Source organism: Balaenoptera borealis, assembly GCF_965194805.1.
Source record: "Balaenoptera borealis genome assembly, chromosome: 19".
In the NCBI taxonomy this organism is placed as follows: Eukaryota; Metazoa; Chordata; class Mammalia; order Artiodactyla; family Balaenopteridae; genus Balaenoptera; species Balaenoptera borealis.
Genome location: NC_138878.1, coordinates 50,735,500 through 50,750,813, shown reverse-complemented (window position 1 = coordinate 50,750,813; position 15,314 = coordinate 50,735,500). Strand labels below are relative to the sequence as shown.

Sequence of the window (15,314 nt, the reverse complement as noted above, 5' to 3'; positions counted from 1 at the left end):
TCACTGGAGCCGATGTGAGGGAAAATCCACCAAATGGTTTCTTTGCTCTCAAGGAAAGATTCCAAGAAGAAAGTCCTCCTTCCCACTGGATAATGTCATCCTGGATGTGCCACCTGGAACTACTGTGGCCACCTTGCAGCAGTGAGGTGAGATCGTGGAAGGGCAAGCTGACGTGTAGAAGATACCTGAGAGCCTGGGGCCTTGCTGACACCTGGACTTCTTGTTCCATGAGATATGTTTCCTCATAGATTCTGATAGTCAAACAGGAAGGGGACCACCCCTTGCCACTTACCTGCAGCCTAAAACATGCTCAGGTAGGTATTTCACTTAATCTTTATCACAAGTGAACCCATGACTAGGTTTTAAGGTAAGAGAGGCTTAATTTTACCAGAAAATGTAGCCCAGGCTGCAGGCCGGTAGGACCACTTTAGAAACCCCCCACTGTTTACCCCTAAGAAGCGGGCGGTCATGGTCACTTTAATGAGGTGCCCAGATGCCTGCACAGGGCTTCCTTCACTCCTTTCTCTAGTCTAGTCACTCACTCCTTAAACTGCAGTGTGCGTAAGAGTCACTGTGACTTAGAGAACGAACTTATGATTACCAAGGGGGAAGGGGAGGGGGAGGGATAGATTGGGAGTTTGGGATTGACGTGTACACACTGCTATATTTATTTATTTATTTATTTTTTTTTTTTTTTTTTTTTAACATCTTTATTGAAGTATAATTGCCTTACAATGGTGTGTTAGCTTCCGCTTTATAACAAAGTGAATCAGTTATACATATACAATATGTTCCCATTTCTCTTCCCTCTTGCATCTCCCTCCCTCCCACCCTCCCCATCCCACCCCTCTAGGTGGTCACAAAGCACCGAGCTGATCTCCCTGTGCTATGCGGCTGCTTCCCACTAGCTATCTATTTTACATTTGGTAGTGTATATATGTCCATGACACTCTCTCACCCTGTCACATCTCACCCCACCCCCTCCCCATATCCTCAAGTCCATTCTCTAGTAGGTCTGTATCTTTATTCCCGTCTTGCCACTAGGTTCTTCATGGCCTTTTTTTTTTTTTTTTTCCCTTAGATTCCGTATATATGTGTTAGCATACTGCACACTGCTATATTTAAAAGAGATAACCAACAAGGACCTACTGTATAGCACAGGGAATGCTACCTAATATTCTGTAGTAACCTAAATGGGAAAAGAACTTGAAAAAGAATAGATACACATATATGTATAACTGAATCACTTTGTTGTACACCTGAAACTAACACAACACTGTTAATCAACTATACTCCAATATAAAATAAAAAATTTTTTTTAATTATGTGGAAAATTAAAAAAAAAAAAAGAGTCACCATGGAAGGCTGTGGACTCAGCTTGACAGACACTGCACTTTTGGGGCAGTTGGGGCTTTTTCAAGTAAATTTGCCTGTATATGACCTTCCCCTTACACTCTTTTTTTTTTTTTAATTTAATTTATTTATTTATTTATTTTTGGCTGTGTTGGGTCTTCGTTGCTGCATGCAGGCTTTCTCTACTTGCGGCGAGCGGGGGCTACTCTTCGTTGCAGTGTGCGGGCTTCTCATTGTGGTGGCTTCTCTTGTTGCGGAGCACGGGCTCTAGGCGCACGGGCTTCAGTAGTTGTGGCACGCAGGCTCAGTAGTTGTGGCTCGTGGGCTCTAGAGCGCAGGCTCAGTAGTGGTGGCACACGGGCTTAGTTGCTCCACAGCATGTGGGATCTTCCCGGACCAGGGCTCGAACCTGTGTCCCCTGTGTTGGCAGGTGGATTCTTAACCACTGTGCCACCAGGCAAGTCCCCCCTTACACTCTTGACTTCAGAAACTGGCACCAGCCAGTTAAGGCACTATGCCAACAAACAAGAATCCATTGATGTACAGGGCACTATGGAGTCCAAATACCAAAAAGATAAAGTCTTACAAACAAAGAGGAAATCGTACACTGAACTTTCTGGGGAGAGGGAAGGTGCTACAGCAACCAACCACCCACATCTCACCGGCTAACTGGCAGTTAAAGTTCTGCACACCCACCTCTTCATCCATAAAATCTTCGGGACCAAAAACAGATTTGTCTGCTCTGTTCTGTCGTGAAGACACGAAGGAAGAGGGTGTCCATCCTTGAAAGAAAAGCGTTTAGAACATTACAATCCCAGATGGTATTTTGGTTTATAACCAAATAATTAAGTAACACGTGTGGACCTGAAACCTCCAATAACTGCAAACTCTTAGCTACTTCTCACCTCACTGCTCACATAGACACAATTAGGCCACATAAACTTCTTATTAACCCCCATACGCCCTGTTGTCAGAACTTGGTGGATACAGTAAGGTTTCCCCATAAGAATTTGCAACCAAGAGGAATAAAACGATACATTGAAAGTTAAACTGTGAAAGGAACACAAGTAGATCTCAGCAAAAAAGATGCAAGGTCACCTTATAAGGCAGGACCACTCTGAGACCACCAGGACAGCAATATACACCAACATACTAACACATCAAAGAAACAGTATGTCAGGGTACATTAGTCAGCCATGAAAGGATTCAACCTGGTTAATCTAAGGGCAGGCGATGACCATACCAGGCCCCCAATTCCATCAAATACCTGAGTCCTATAACTAACACCCCTGTTCCCCACCCATGGTAACCAAGCATGTGCTGTGCCTACAGAGAGAAAATGCCCCAGAGGTCAAATGTATCTGTAACCCTCTAAGATACACTTTTTTAGTTTTCTCTAAGAGTGGCACACCTCCTTCTGACTTCCTACCAGAGTCTTAGGGAGCTGAGGAGTATGGGGCAGACCTATTCTTGGTAGGTGGGTAGAGCAGCCTTGTAGGCCAACTTGGGAGAAACCCCAGGACAGTGAAGACCAGCTCTTCCAGGCGATACCCTGGCCCAGCACCTTCCTCCACTTTGGATGTCTATAGTCTTTGCCCTGTATCTGCACAGGACCTGAATCTGTCACTCTTAATGGTAAAGAGATATTCCAGTGTGTTAACATATCACAGTCTACTTGTGATGACTAATCATTTGAGCTGGTCTTACTTTTCAATTATAATATACAGCACAGCCATAATTATAACAATCAGCAATGTATTCATGTACTTCTTTCTTCACAAATTCTACTGCCATTTTTAACATTTTAATAAGTGTGCTACTTTAATAGTGCCTTAGTTACCTTACTTTGCTTTCCTTAATAATAAGGCTGAATATTCCACGTAGCATTTCTATCTCCTCTGGGGTAAACTGTTCAAATACTTTGATCATTTGTTCATTGAACTGATCTTTATACATTCTGGATACTGAACTTTAACCATCTTATTTACCCTAATTATTTTTTTTACATGCCTTCCCCCACCCCTTTCTTGTATTGTGTTTCATCTTTATTTTACTATCGTTGTTTTTTCTTAGATTTATTATTTTTATTTTTTGATTTATTTTATTTATTTTTGGCTGCATTGGGTGTTAGTTTCCGCATGTGGGATCTTTCGTTGTGGTGCGTGGGCTTCTCTCTAGTTGTGGCGCATGGACTCCAGGGCGCGTGGGCTCTGTAGTTGTGGTATGTGGGCTTAGTTGCTCCGCGGCATGTGGGATCTTAGTTTCCTGACCAGGGATCGAACCCACGTCCCCCTGCATTGTAAGGCGGATTCTTTACCACTGGACCACCAGGGAAGTCCCTACTATCACTGTTATGTATGAGTTACTTTTAAAAATATATACAAACGATCTGGCTCATCTTGTTCTTAATAACTGCTATGTGAGTTAATCAGTCATATTCATTCGTATTTGATATACATAAGACATTTTCTTCCAGTTTCTGTGTCAAAATGTTTTTTAAAAACATACATTCCTTTTTTTTTTTTTTTTTTTTGCTGTGCTGCACAGCATGCGGGATCTTAGTTCCCCAACCAGGGACTGAACCCATGCCCACTGCAGTGGAAGCCTGCCAGGGAATTCCCAACATATATTACTTTAAACAATACAGAATTTATTGTATTGCATAATGCGGAAAATGTGACTGACTTTTCTCCAGGTGGAGAACATGTACTGACAAGTGACGCTGTGGAACCCAGTGTTGGGACCCGCAGGGTCCTCAGCCACAAAACAGCTGGGACACCTGCCCTCCTTAGGCACTGAGTCATGTGAGACGATGATTACCTGAGTGAATCTGTGTGAGAGCACTGAGTGTGGGGCAAGATACAGTATAAAACAGAAGCCCTTATTATCATTTAATCATTTGGTTATGACGTATCTATTTTTTTTCTTTAAAGTCAAAGAAAACTCTCTCACCTTCAGGTTGTAATCAATGAACAACACACAAGTTGTCTCTGGAAACATTGCAAACATTCAAAGAACACAAAAGACTACAGTGTATGTACTAAAATGTTTTAAAAAGTTTTTTTAAAAGGGAGAGGTGAGGGAGGGGAGCAAAACTCCTGCGGTATTTCAATCATTTGCTTTAGCGATATAGTAGCTACAAGTAGGGAAATCCTACCTTCTTTTGAGCCAACGGTGTTGAAGTAACCAGCAGAGAAACCTCCACTGAAGGCTCCATGAAATCGCTTATACCTTCCTTTTTCGTCTCTGACAGTCTGATCCTGAAGAGGAATTGGTTTCTTTGGTCTCTCACCTGAAAAAGTAATATTTTGAATGGGACAGAAGGTGATGGTGGGTTAGAGAGGATTTAAGGAAAAGATCATTTCTTTAACAGAATGCATTGTTCACTTCTTGTAACTTCAAATATAACAAGTTTAATTAAGTTGCTATTCCTAGACCTTAGTACCTGATGTAGTTTAGAAAGCAATATCTCTTATTTATATTAGAAATATGTTTTAGCAAAAATGGCCTGCTTTTCCCACTAAATTCCATTATGAAAACTGAGTTACAGGGCGAAGGGTTCAGAGATGGAGGTGAAATCTGCTGGCAGTAAAGTAGGCAAGCTGCTGGGGTGGCACATGGTGTGCAGAGGTTTTCTCTTCTGGAAATTCACAGCATCCCCGACTCCAGAATTTTTCCATTGGCATTGCCCGTTTTCCCCAAATCTTGAGTTTCCTTATTTCTGGGACTCTCCTGATGTCGTAATTACTGTTCTTTAAGCTTATTCCTTTACTTACTTGGCTGAAAAGGGCTGGGGTGCTAAATAACACCAGCGAAAAGGAACTTAGAACATTTTAGGCTCACCTAAAAATTTCCTTAGGTTTCAAGTTTCATGACACAAATTACTGCCTAATTTTATCAGTTCTAATTAAAACTTCTGAATCTATTTAAAACAAAAAGTAACCATCAAGTTATTTTCAAACATTCACTACTGAAAGCAAGTTAGGCAGTAGTTAAGTGCTTGGGGTTGAGAGTCATGGCACTCTGGATTTTAAAGCTAAGCCCACCTTTACTAGCACTTTGGTCACCTATACTAGGGACTTTGGTCATTTTAGCCTCTCTGTGCCTTGATTTCCTCATCTGTAAAATGGGACGACATTAATAGTAATATCTGTTTCATAGAGTTGTTATGCAAATTGGATCAGATAATGCCTGTAAAGTGCTTAGCAAAAAGAGGGACCCACAATAAACACATTTAAAGTACTAGTTGCTCTTTTTTTTAATTTATTTTATTTACGTATTTTTTATTATTTTTTTGGCTGCGTCAGGTCTTTGTTGCAGCACACGGGGATCTTCGTTGCGGCATGTAGGGTCTTTTGTTGAGGTGCATGGGCTTCTCTCTAGTTGTGGCGTGCGGGCTTTCTCTTCTCTAGTTGTGGCACAGGGCTCCAGGGTGCGTGGGCTCTGCAGTTTGTGGCACACGAGCTCTCTAGTTGAGGCGCACGAGCTCAGTAGTTGTGGCGCTCGGGCTTAGTTGTCCCGCGGCATGTGGGATCTTAGTTCCCTGACCAGGGATCGAACCTGCGTTCCCTGCATTGTAAGGCGGATTCTTTACCACTGGGCCACCAGGGAAGTACCCTAGCTCCTATTGCTGTTATAGTAATAGTAGTACATATAGTAGGTAAGATGTATCCTAAAGCCCATGTATACCTGTTACTTCAATAATTAAGCCAGTTACTATTTCTGGATAGTGGAACAAAAAGTAAAGAAATGTCTAGCCTCATAGTCCTAAATTCTTACTTGTAGCTTACGGAGGCTTTAGGTCATTTCTAGAATATAACTCACAGCAGGGTAATCAAGAGGGTTCTGAAGACAGGAGATCTGGGTTCAAATCCCCCTACCCTCCTACCTGCTAGCTTTGTGATTATAGGCAAGTTTTTTGATCTCTCTAAGCCCCAGTCTCCACAACTATAAAATTAGGATAATAACCGAAGTCACCTTGTGGGATGGTGCCGAGGATTAAAAACCACGCGCAGAGAACTGAGCACAGCCCCTGGCCATGGCAAAGCTTGGTTAATATCACTACAATTTCATTTCGTTCTAAAGAACTGAATTACAACTCAGGTCCCACAGTCCAAGATTTTCACCATTTCTTAGAAAATACATTACACATGCTCCTTTACTGCACGTGCACCTGGCACGATTCCTGGCTAAGGTGGAGCTTCTCAGCCTCAGCACTATTGACAGCTTGTACTGGATGATTCTTAGTTGTGGGGGACTGCCTTGTACAGTGGTTAGCAGCATCCCTAGCCTGTCACACCAGATGCCAGTAACGCCCCCATCCCGAAAAAGCATGACAACCAAAAATGTCTCCAGACATTGCCGAATGTCCCTTGGGGGGGCAAATTCATCCCTGGTTGAGAACCACTGGGTTAAGGGGAGAGAGAACAGGTCCTGCCAATGCGAGGTTCTGTTCTTGCTCTGTTCTCCAGGTACTCCTGAGCTGAAAGGGGAGAAAAGATCTGCAGACAACTAGATAGAACTGGACAGCAGATGATGAGGGCCAAGCGGTGTGGCTGACCAGTTCCCACAGGGCTCCTGAGGAGGAGGAGCCGCCTCTAACCACAGCACAGGAAAACTCCGGGGAGGAAGTGACATTTTAGCCAGGCCCCATTATAATTACTGTTACTAATAGTATTATCTCATTTATCATACCCTGATAAGGATGCTCTGATTAAGTAAGTGCCCTAAGGTCCACGGCTAATAAGCACAAAGTTGAAATCAGATCTCAACTCTGCCTCCAAGTCAGGGACACAACCCATTCTGTCCTTTACTTGTTCCCCACCAGAAGTGTACTGAGGGCCTTTCCGTGGAAGCAGCCCTGTTCTAGATGCTGGGTGTGGAAAACTGAATACAACTCTGTCCCTGTTCCCAGGGCGCTCCGAGCCCAGCAGAGGAGACCTGCATGTATAGGAACTGTTCTGACAATGTTCAAGGTCCACAACATCAGAGTCACCCAGAAGCGCGAGCAGCATTTGATAGCTGCACATAGGGACACAATTCCCCACAGAGGCATTAATTCCATCAGTAAACAGTAAACAGGGGGTGGAAAAGGAGAAGGTCAGATGTTTGAGAAAGTAGTCTAGTCTGACTGGAGGACAGGGAAGGCACGGAAGATGGAACCAAAAGGGCAGATAGTGCAGCGGGCCTGGAACACAGTGCTGCAGGGTCTGGGGTATGTCCTGTGGGTGACTGGGAGCCACAGATAGTTTTAAGTGGGCGAGTCACAACATCAAGGAAGAAGAAAATGGTCCTAAATTAATCTGAGTGCAGGATGAGCAGGCAATGAGGAGAATTCTACAGCCAAGTGAATGTATCTAAGGGAAGACTAAATAAGCACTGAGGCACTTTCCTTCCAGGCCAGAGGGTGTATGTGTCTATGAGTCTGTGTGTAACAGATCAGCCACTCTCTTACCCAATAAAACTTTCTGTCCGGGCCAGCAACTTTAATTAAGTAATGGAGTCCCTCCTCTACCAATGTTTGTCTAACCTGTCACTAGAACTTCAAAGTAGGAGGTATAAGTGATTATTGGTCTAGTATGTTACATTGTAAAATGTAGTCAGAGTATGTTTTAACTTCAAGGTGCTTAGGAAACAATGGATCAATCCTCAAAAACACCTAGTACTGAGAAGTTAAAGGGTAATTTTAGGCCAGGGGGGGAAAAAAAAGTCCATTCTACTTCAAGAGCCTGGCTAGACCATTAGGCTTCATCACAGCTTTTATACACCATCAAAACAGGAAGAATTAGAAAAATATAGGTCAAATAGTTGATGACTTACAATATGTCACTTCACAAGGAAACAACTGTGAGACCAGAAATATAGAAATGACACAAACTCCTGCTTGGCAGGGCTGTAATAACCTCCACCCATGCATGTTTAACCCTGTCCTCTTCCTGCATACCTAAATTCTAACCAGTTTTCAAGGGGTCCCATCCTGCCTTCTCAGGTTTCCCTGTTAGCTTGTGTAGGTTATTTCCTCTCTACATCACATACTTTAGCACTTGTGAACCTCATACTTTTGTTCTCAACTAGATTTGAAACCCCTCAAATTAAGAATCTTTGTCAACCAATTCCTTGAGACCATGGGATGATGTGTTTGCTAATAAAGCTAATGTGAGCTTAGACTGTGGTAAAGAAATACGTCTAAAATGAAGGACATACTAATAATGGCCCCAGTCTACCCACACTCTGGTCCCATGCTTGAAGAAAGCTCCGACAAATTAGGGTTGAGGGGACTTTAAACTTAATTTATTAGAAAACTGAGTGTGGTACAGAGATGTCTTAGAGGAAATGCAAGGGGTGTCGTTAAACACATAAGAAGCTTTCAGGAGACTAGCATTTCTCTGTCTTTTGTAAGCAGACAGTAGGAACAGGGCCAGCATCTGGCATAAGCTTCTAATGATTAGAACTGTTTGTAGGGAATAAGAGGGTAATCAGGGGCAACGTCCCAGAAGGACAACCAACCTGACACGATGTGGTCAGGGTAGGAAAAAAGGAGAGTCTGCAAATAACTCCTAGCCCACCAAACTTCCTTTGTCTTTCCCACAGGGCTAGCACTGCCATCAGACCTTACTAGCCATCCAATACACGCTTTACGAAACAAATCAAGTCGTTAAGTGGATCAGACCAGAAACACAGGGGAGAATCTTGCTTCATCTTGCACTCACCCCCACATTCCACCAGCGAGTCGGGTCAGCTCTGCTTTCAAAGCACATCTCAACTCACCACTACTTAACCACCACCACCATCATCGCCTGGCCTCTTCTTGTTAATCTCCCTGCTTCACTCCTACCCACCCCCAACCCGCCTACCCTCAAAATCGAGGACAGAATAATCTGAAAAATATACCCCTCCTTTGTGTAACCCCCTCCCCCAGGACTCTTCTACACTTAGTATTAAAATCCAAACTCCCTGACCATACCAACTAAGACTCAACCCCCGCCTCCCCCTCTGACATCATCTTCTACCAGCCTCCCCCTGGTGCTGTCTGCTCCACCCACATCAGTCCTGCCTGTCCCTCAATTTGCCAAACTGGCTCCGACTTCAGAGCCTTTGCACTTGCTGTTCGCTTCGCCTGAAATGCTCTTCCCCCAAATCTTCGTACGGTTGCTTCCTTTCTCTGTTTCAAGGCTGAGCTCAAACGTCCTCTCCTAGGAAAAACATTGCCTGACCACCGCTCTTCCCCTACCCCCGCTCTCACACGAGCCTGTTTGTCATCTTTCTTCTTCCCATCCCTCCGGGCCTCCCATCCGTCCCTGCAAAACGTGAGCACCCCGCAAGCACAGTGCACGCCTCTCCGATCGCTGTTCCCAGAGCCCGTAGCAGGCGAGCCTTTCCCCCGGTGCCAGACAAGGTCTGGCACAGAGTTGTGCGTTTCTGCCCCGAATCCTGGACCCCCGGCCTGTTTTCCACAGGCCCCGGCGACGAATGTAGCCCGCACCTTCTTCCAGCAGCTCCAGGCCCGTCCCATAGCTGACCAAATCCTCGTCACTGTCTCCATCCAGCGCCGCCATCCTGCTCTCTTCCGGGCCTCGCCCCCTCGCTACGGAGGCCTCAATGGGCAAAATGCCTTCCGCGCTTTAATCTCCGCGAACCGCAGCGAAGCTCTAAGCGCAGGTGGCGGAAAGTGCTCACCCCGCCCGGCAAGCCTCTCTCGGATCTGCGCCGGGTGGTTCTCAAACCCGTCCTGTGGGAGGCGGACCCCGGCAGGAGTTGTCTCGGAGGCTTTGGCTGCCACGACATCCCATCCTAGCTCCACCATGTGCCGGTCAGGAGGAGGCGCCTGGGAGAAGGTGGAAGGCACTCCGCTGTCGAGCTGCAGGGGTGGTTCTCCGCGAAGTCTGCCCACCCCACACCCCTCCCCAACCCGGTCCGTGCTCTTCCCCCACTTCCCCTGCCGGCAGACCCTGCTCCCCTCAGTCCTACCCCTGCCATCTGCGGGAACTTGCCTGTACTCCCAGATAGACACACGCACTCTGTATATGTCACCCTTAGGTTGACGTAACTGGAGTCCCCTTCTACACCTCTGAAAGGATTCAGACAGGGGAACCCTGATGCCCACGGTGAAGGTAGCTTGGGACAACACTTGGTCAATGAGGAAAATAAAGGAAGAAGAGATTAAAAGAAAAGGAGAAGGAAAGGGGGGGGCGTGGTGGGGGCAGAGGAAAACAGGAATAAAGAGAAAAATAAAATAGGAAAGAAATTTGAAAAGAGAACGAAGAAAACGAGAAAGGAGAAAGAAAATGCAAGCGGACAAGCAAAAGGCTGCTGTGAGGTGGGGTGAGGGACGCTGAGGGCTCCCTTATTGAAGCTAAAGAAACAAACATCTGTCCAATAGGGTTCTGTTATCCCACTGCAAACCTCCTTCTTACAGAAGAGAGAAACGAAGCCTGGGTCTGCAAAATGAGGGTCAGAAGTCTGTGTGAGTGAGAATCACTAACATGTTGCTAAAATGTCCCTCCTACCCGTCCCCCAGGCCTCCTGAATCAGAATCTCTGGGATTGAGAATGTTTCTTGAGCATTCCAAGCGCACTCTGGACTTAAGGCCTTTGCATTCACTGTTCCCGCTGCTTGGAATACTACAAGCATGATTCATTGCCTCACTTGCTTCAGGTCTCTGCTCAAAGGTTACTTACTCAGCGAAAACTTTTCTGACCCTATTCTAAAAAACAACCCCAATCACCCCCTACCCTACTATATATTTTCCACAACATTTGTCACCTTATATAATTTGGTTTACCTATTTATATGTCTATTGTCTTTCTCTCCCAATGGAATGGAATGTAAGCTCCCCTTGGAACGTAAGCTCCAAGAAGACAGATTTGAACCAGTTTTTCTTTCTTCCTTTGCTGTATCCTCAGAGCTTGGAACAGTGCTTGGAATGTAGTAAGCACTCAATAAGTAATTTGAAGAATGAAGAACTAATTAAATAAGTCATGGTACATGACTTTAAAAAAGAAAATTATTTTAGGGACTTCCCTGGTGGTCCAGTGGTAAAGAATCCATCTGCCTTCCAATGCAGGGGACACGGGTTCGATCCCTGGTCCGGAAACTAGGATCCCACATGCCCTGGGGCAGCTACTGAGCCCGCGGACCACAACTAGAGAGAGAGAAAACCCCATGCCACAACTAGAGAGAAGCCTGGGCACCGCAATGAAAGATCCCGCATGCCTCAGTGAAGATCCCACGGGCCGCGACTAAGACCCGATGCAGCCAAAAATAAATAAATAAATAAATAAATCTTTAAAAAAAAAAAAAAAGACTCTGAGGTCCCAATGCAGGGGGCACAGATTCGATCCCTGATCGAGGAACTAAGATCCCTGCATTCCTCACAGCAAGGCCAAAAAAAATTATTTTAAAAACACAACCTCGGGCTTCCCTGGTGGCGCAGTGGTTGAGAATCTGCCTGCCAATGCAGGGGACACAGGTTCGAGCCCTGGTCTGGGAAGATCCCACATGCCGCAGAGCAGCTGGGCCCGTGAGCCACAATTACTGAGCCTGCGCATCTGGAGCCTGTGCTCCGCAACAAGAGAGGCCGCGATAGTGAGAGGCCCGCGCACCGCGATGAAGAGTGGCCCCTGCTTGCCACAACTAGAGAAAGCCCTCGCACAGAAACAAAGACCCAACACAGCCATACATACATGCATACATACATAAAAAGAATGTAAGCAGACAAGAATATCATTAAAAAAAAAAAATTTTTTTTAAAAAGTAAAATTAAAAAAAAAAAAAACACAACCTCAAAATTTTTGGCAAGTTTCTGGTCAAAAAGTGGAGTCTATGTCCCCTCCCTTGAATCTAAGCTCCATGACTGCTTGACCAAAAGAATACAGTGAAACTGACAATATAACATTTCCCACACCCAAGTTTGAAGAAACTGGTAGCAGGAATTCCCTGGTGTTCCAGTGGTTAGGACTCGGTGCTTTCACTGTAGGGGCTGGGATTCGATCCCTGGTCAGGTAACTAAGATCCCACAAGCCACCCGGCATGGCCAAAAAGAAAAAGAAGAGAAAAGAAAAAAAGAAACTGGTAGCTCCAACTTTCTGTTTCTTGGGATGCTGGACCTTGGAACCCAACCTCCATTCTGTGAGGAAGCCCAGGCCATGAAGAGACGCTATGTGTAGGTATTCCAGCCTATGACCCAGCTGAGGTTCCAGTTAACAATCAGTATCAATCACCAGACACATGAGCAAGGACGATTCAAAATGATTCCAGTTCCAGCAGCCATCTGACTACAGCTGCATGAGAGACCACAAGCAAGAACCTTTTAGCTGAGTACAGCCACCTCTGGAACCATGAGAGGTAATAATAAAATGATTGTTCTTGTTTGGAGCCATTAAGATTTGCAGTAATTTGTTAACAGCAATAGTAACTGGAACAACCTATATGATAGAATACTGTAAAGCATTTTAAAATGCTGGTGGGGTATATATCCAACATATGCTGTCAAATGAGCAAAACAGGGGGTGAGACGGAGTACACAGGATGCTGCCATTTATATTAAAAGAAAACATATTATATCCACAATGTAGGGACACAATACACCCACACATATGCTGTATCTCCAGTGAACTCCCCAAAGAATTTGGTAACAGTGGTTGCCACTGATCAAAGGAAATCACAGCAGGAGGGATACATGTATACAGCATTGTACCCCTTGAATTTTTGTTTTGAGCTACATCCATAGTATTTTTTCCAAAACATTTTTATGTCAGTGTCTTAGTTTTCATTTTAAAGGTTTTTGTATGTATTACCCCTTTTCCTGCCTTGAGAAATTTAATGTACTAAAGAGAAAGCATCTTTGTTTATTGAAGCCCTGCAGGGTCCCAGCATCACCCTTTGATCATCATGTGAATAAATGTAGATATTGAAAGTAAAGAAGGTTGGGGGCTAACCCATACAGCCAGACAAATCATGAAGGTCCGTGATTTTATTTCTGAATTACCCCAAATAATTTTCTTACAGCTTATAGCTTCTAAAGAGGCAAGAAAAACCCAATAAATTTATTACTGAGAGTTTACTTAATTAGATTTCTGACAATCACTGCATTTAGTAAAACAGTAATGGGACTTCCCTGGTGGTCCAGTGGGTAAGACTCTGCACTCCCAATGAGGGTGGGGTGGGGCCCAGGTTTGAACCCTGGTCGAGGAACCAGATCCTGTGTGCATGCCACAACTATGAGTCTGCATGCCACAACTAAGAGTCCGCATGCAGCAACTAAGAGCCGCGTGCTGCCACGAAGATCCTGCTTGCTGCAACGAAGACCTGGCACAGCCAAAATAAATAAATAAATATTTAAAAAACAAAACAAATAAAAACAGTAATTACCAACCTTTCTGACTCCAGATCTTCAGAAGGAACGGCTGGATGCTTCATCTGCAACCCTGGTCACTTATTACCCAATACTCCTGATTCTTGGCAGTAGCAACCCCTAAACAATATGTTTTGTGTGTGTGTGTGTGTGTGTGTGTGTGTGTGTGTGTGTGTGTTTTACATCTTTATTGGAGTATAATTGCTTTACACTGGTGTGTTAGTTTCTGCTGTATAACAAAGTGAATCAGCTATACATATACATAAATGCCCATATCTCCTCCCTCTTCTGTCTCCCTCCCACCCTCCCTATCCCACACCTCTAGGTGGACACAAAGCACGGAGCTGATCTCCCTGTGCTATGCGGCTGCTTCCCACTAGCGATCTATTTTACATTTGGTAGTGTATATATGTCCATGCCACTCTCTCAACAATGTGTTTTTATGCAAAACTGTAGAAGCTTAAACACCACATACCCTTCCTTTCTTATTCATACAGGCAAGAAAGCACAAATCTCAGGAAACTGCCCAATAGGAAGATGGGCTGAATCATCTGGGTAGGGAGTAATTTGTTCCTAGGGTCCACATATCAATGCTGGCAATGGGATGGTCACTCATGACATACAAAGAAACCTGCTCTATATGTTTGGGAATCAATGCCACTCATTTTTTTTTCTGTTGAGTTTTCTTACTGAAATACAATATATGCACACAGTTCTGTGCATTTTCACAAAGTGAACACATCCGTGTAACAACAAGCAGGTCAAGAAATAGAAAATTTCCAGAACCCAGAAGCAATAATCCCAGAATAGACTAATTTTTTCTGTTTTGTACTTTATGTAAAATGGAATCATACAGTATATTTTCTGGCTTCTTTGGCTCAACAATATTTTTGTGAGCAAAATATTTTGCTCACAACATATTTGTTGCTTGTGATAGTAATGTGTTCGTTTTCATTATGTGAATATGCCACAATTTCTTATCCATTCTACAGTTGATGGGCATTTGAGTAGTTTCCAGTTAGGGGCTATTTTGAAAAGTGCAGCTGTGAACATTCTTGTACATGTTTTATGGAGAACAGATGTATGCATTTCTGTTGGTTATCTACCTAGATTCGGAATTGCTGGTTCATAAATTATGCATATGTCCCTCTTCAGTAGAAAATGCCAGTTTTCCAAAGTGGTAGTACCAATCTACACTCCCACAAGCAATGTATGAGATTCTGGTTGCTTGACATTCTCACCAATACTTGGTATATTTTGCCATTCTGTCACTTATTTATTTATTTATTTATTATAAATTTATTTATTTATTTATTTTGACTGCGTTGGGTCTTCATTGCTGCGCGCGGTCTTTCTCTAGTTGCGGCTAGCGGGGGCTACTCTTCGCTGCAGTGCACGGGCTTCTCATTGCGATAGCTTCTCTTGTTGCGGAGCACGGGCTCTAGGCATGCGGGCTTCAGTAGTTGCGGTGCGTGGGCTCAGTAGTTGTGGCTCGCGGGCTCTAGAGTGCAGGCTCAGTAGTTGTGGCGCATGGGCTTAGTTACTCCACGGCATGTGGGATCTTCCTGGACCAGCGCTCAAACCCGTGTCGTGTGCATTGGCAGGCGGA

General features: G+C 44.4%; 1 protein-coding gene across 2 annotated transcripts in view; it reads right to left on the bottom strand.

Annotated features, from left to right (window-relative positions):
* The window catches only part of GPATCH1 (G-patch domain containing 1), a 39,113-nt gene extending 28,941 nt beyond the window's left edge, over positions 1–10,172 (bottom strand). Inside the window, exons 1-3 of one of the 2 annotated variants that reach the window (XM_082366482.1) lie at positions 9,836–10,172; positions 4,511–4,645; positions 2,050–2,135 (exon numbers count right to left, since the gene is read on the bottom strand). In XM_082366482.1, the coding sequence (XP_082222608.1) occupies positions 2,050–2,135; positions 4,511–4,645; positions 9,836–9,908 (294 nt within the window). In that variant the 5' untranslated portion in view covers positions 9,909–10,172. The remainder of the gene's footprint in view (positions 1–2,049; positions 2,136–4,510; positions 4,646–9,835) is intronic. The other variant, XM_082366483.1, reaches the window with a different exon arrangement.
* Between the last annotated feature and the right edge of the window lie 5,142 nt (positions 10,173–15,314).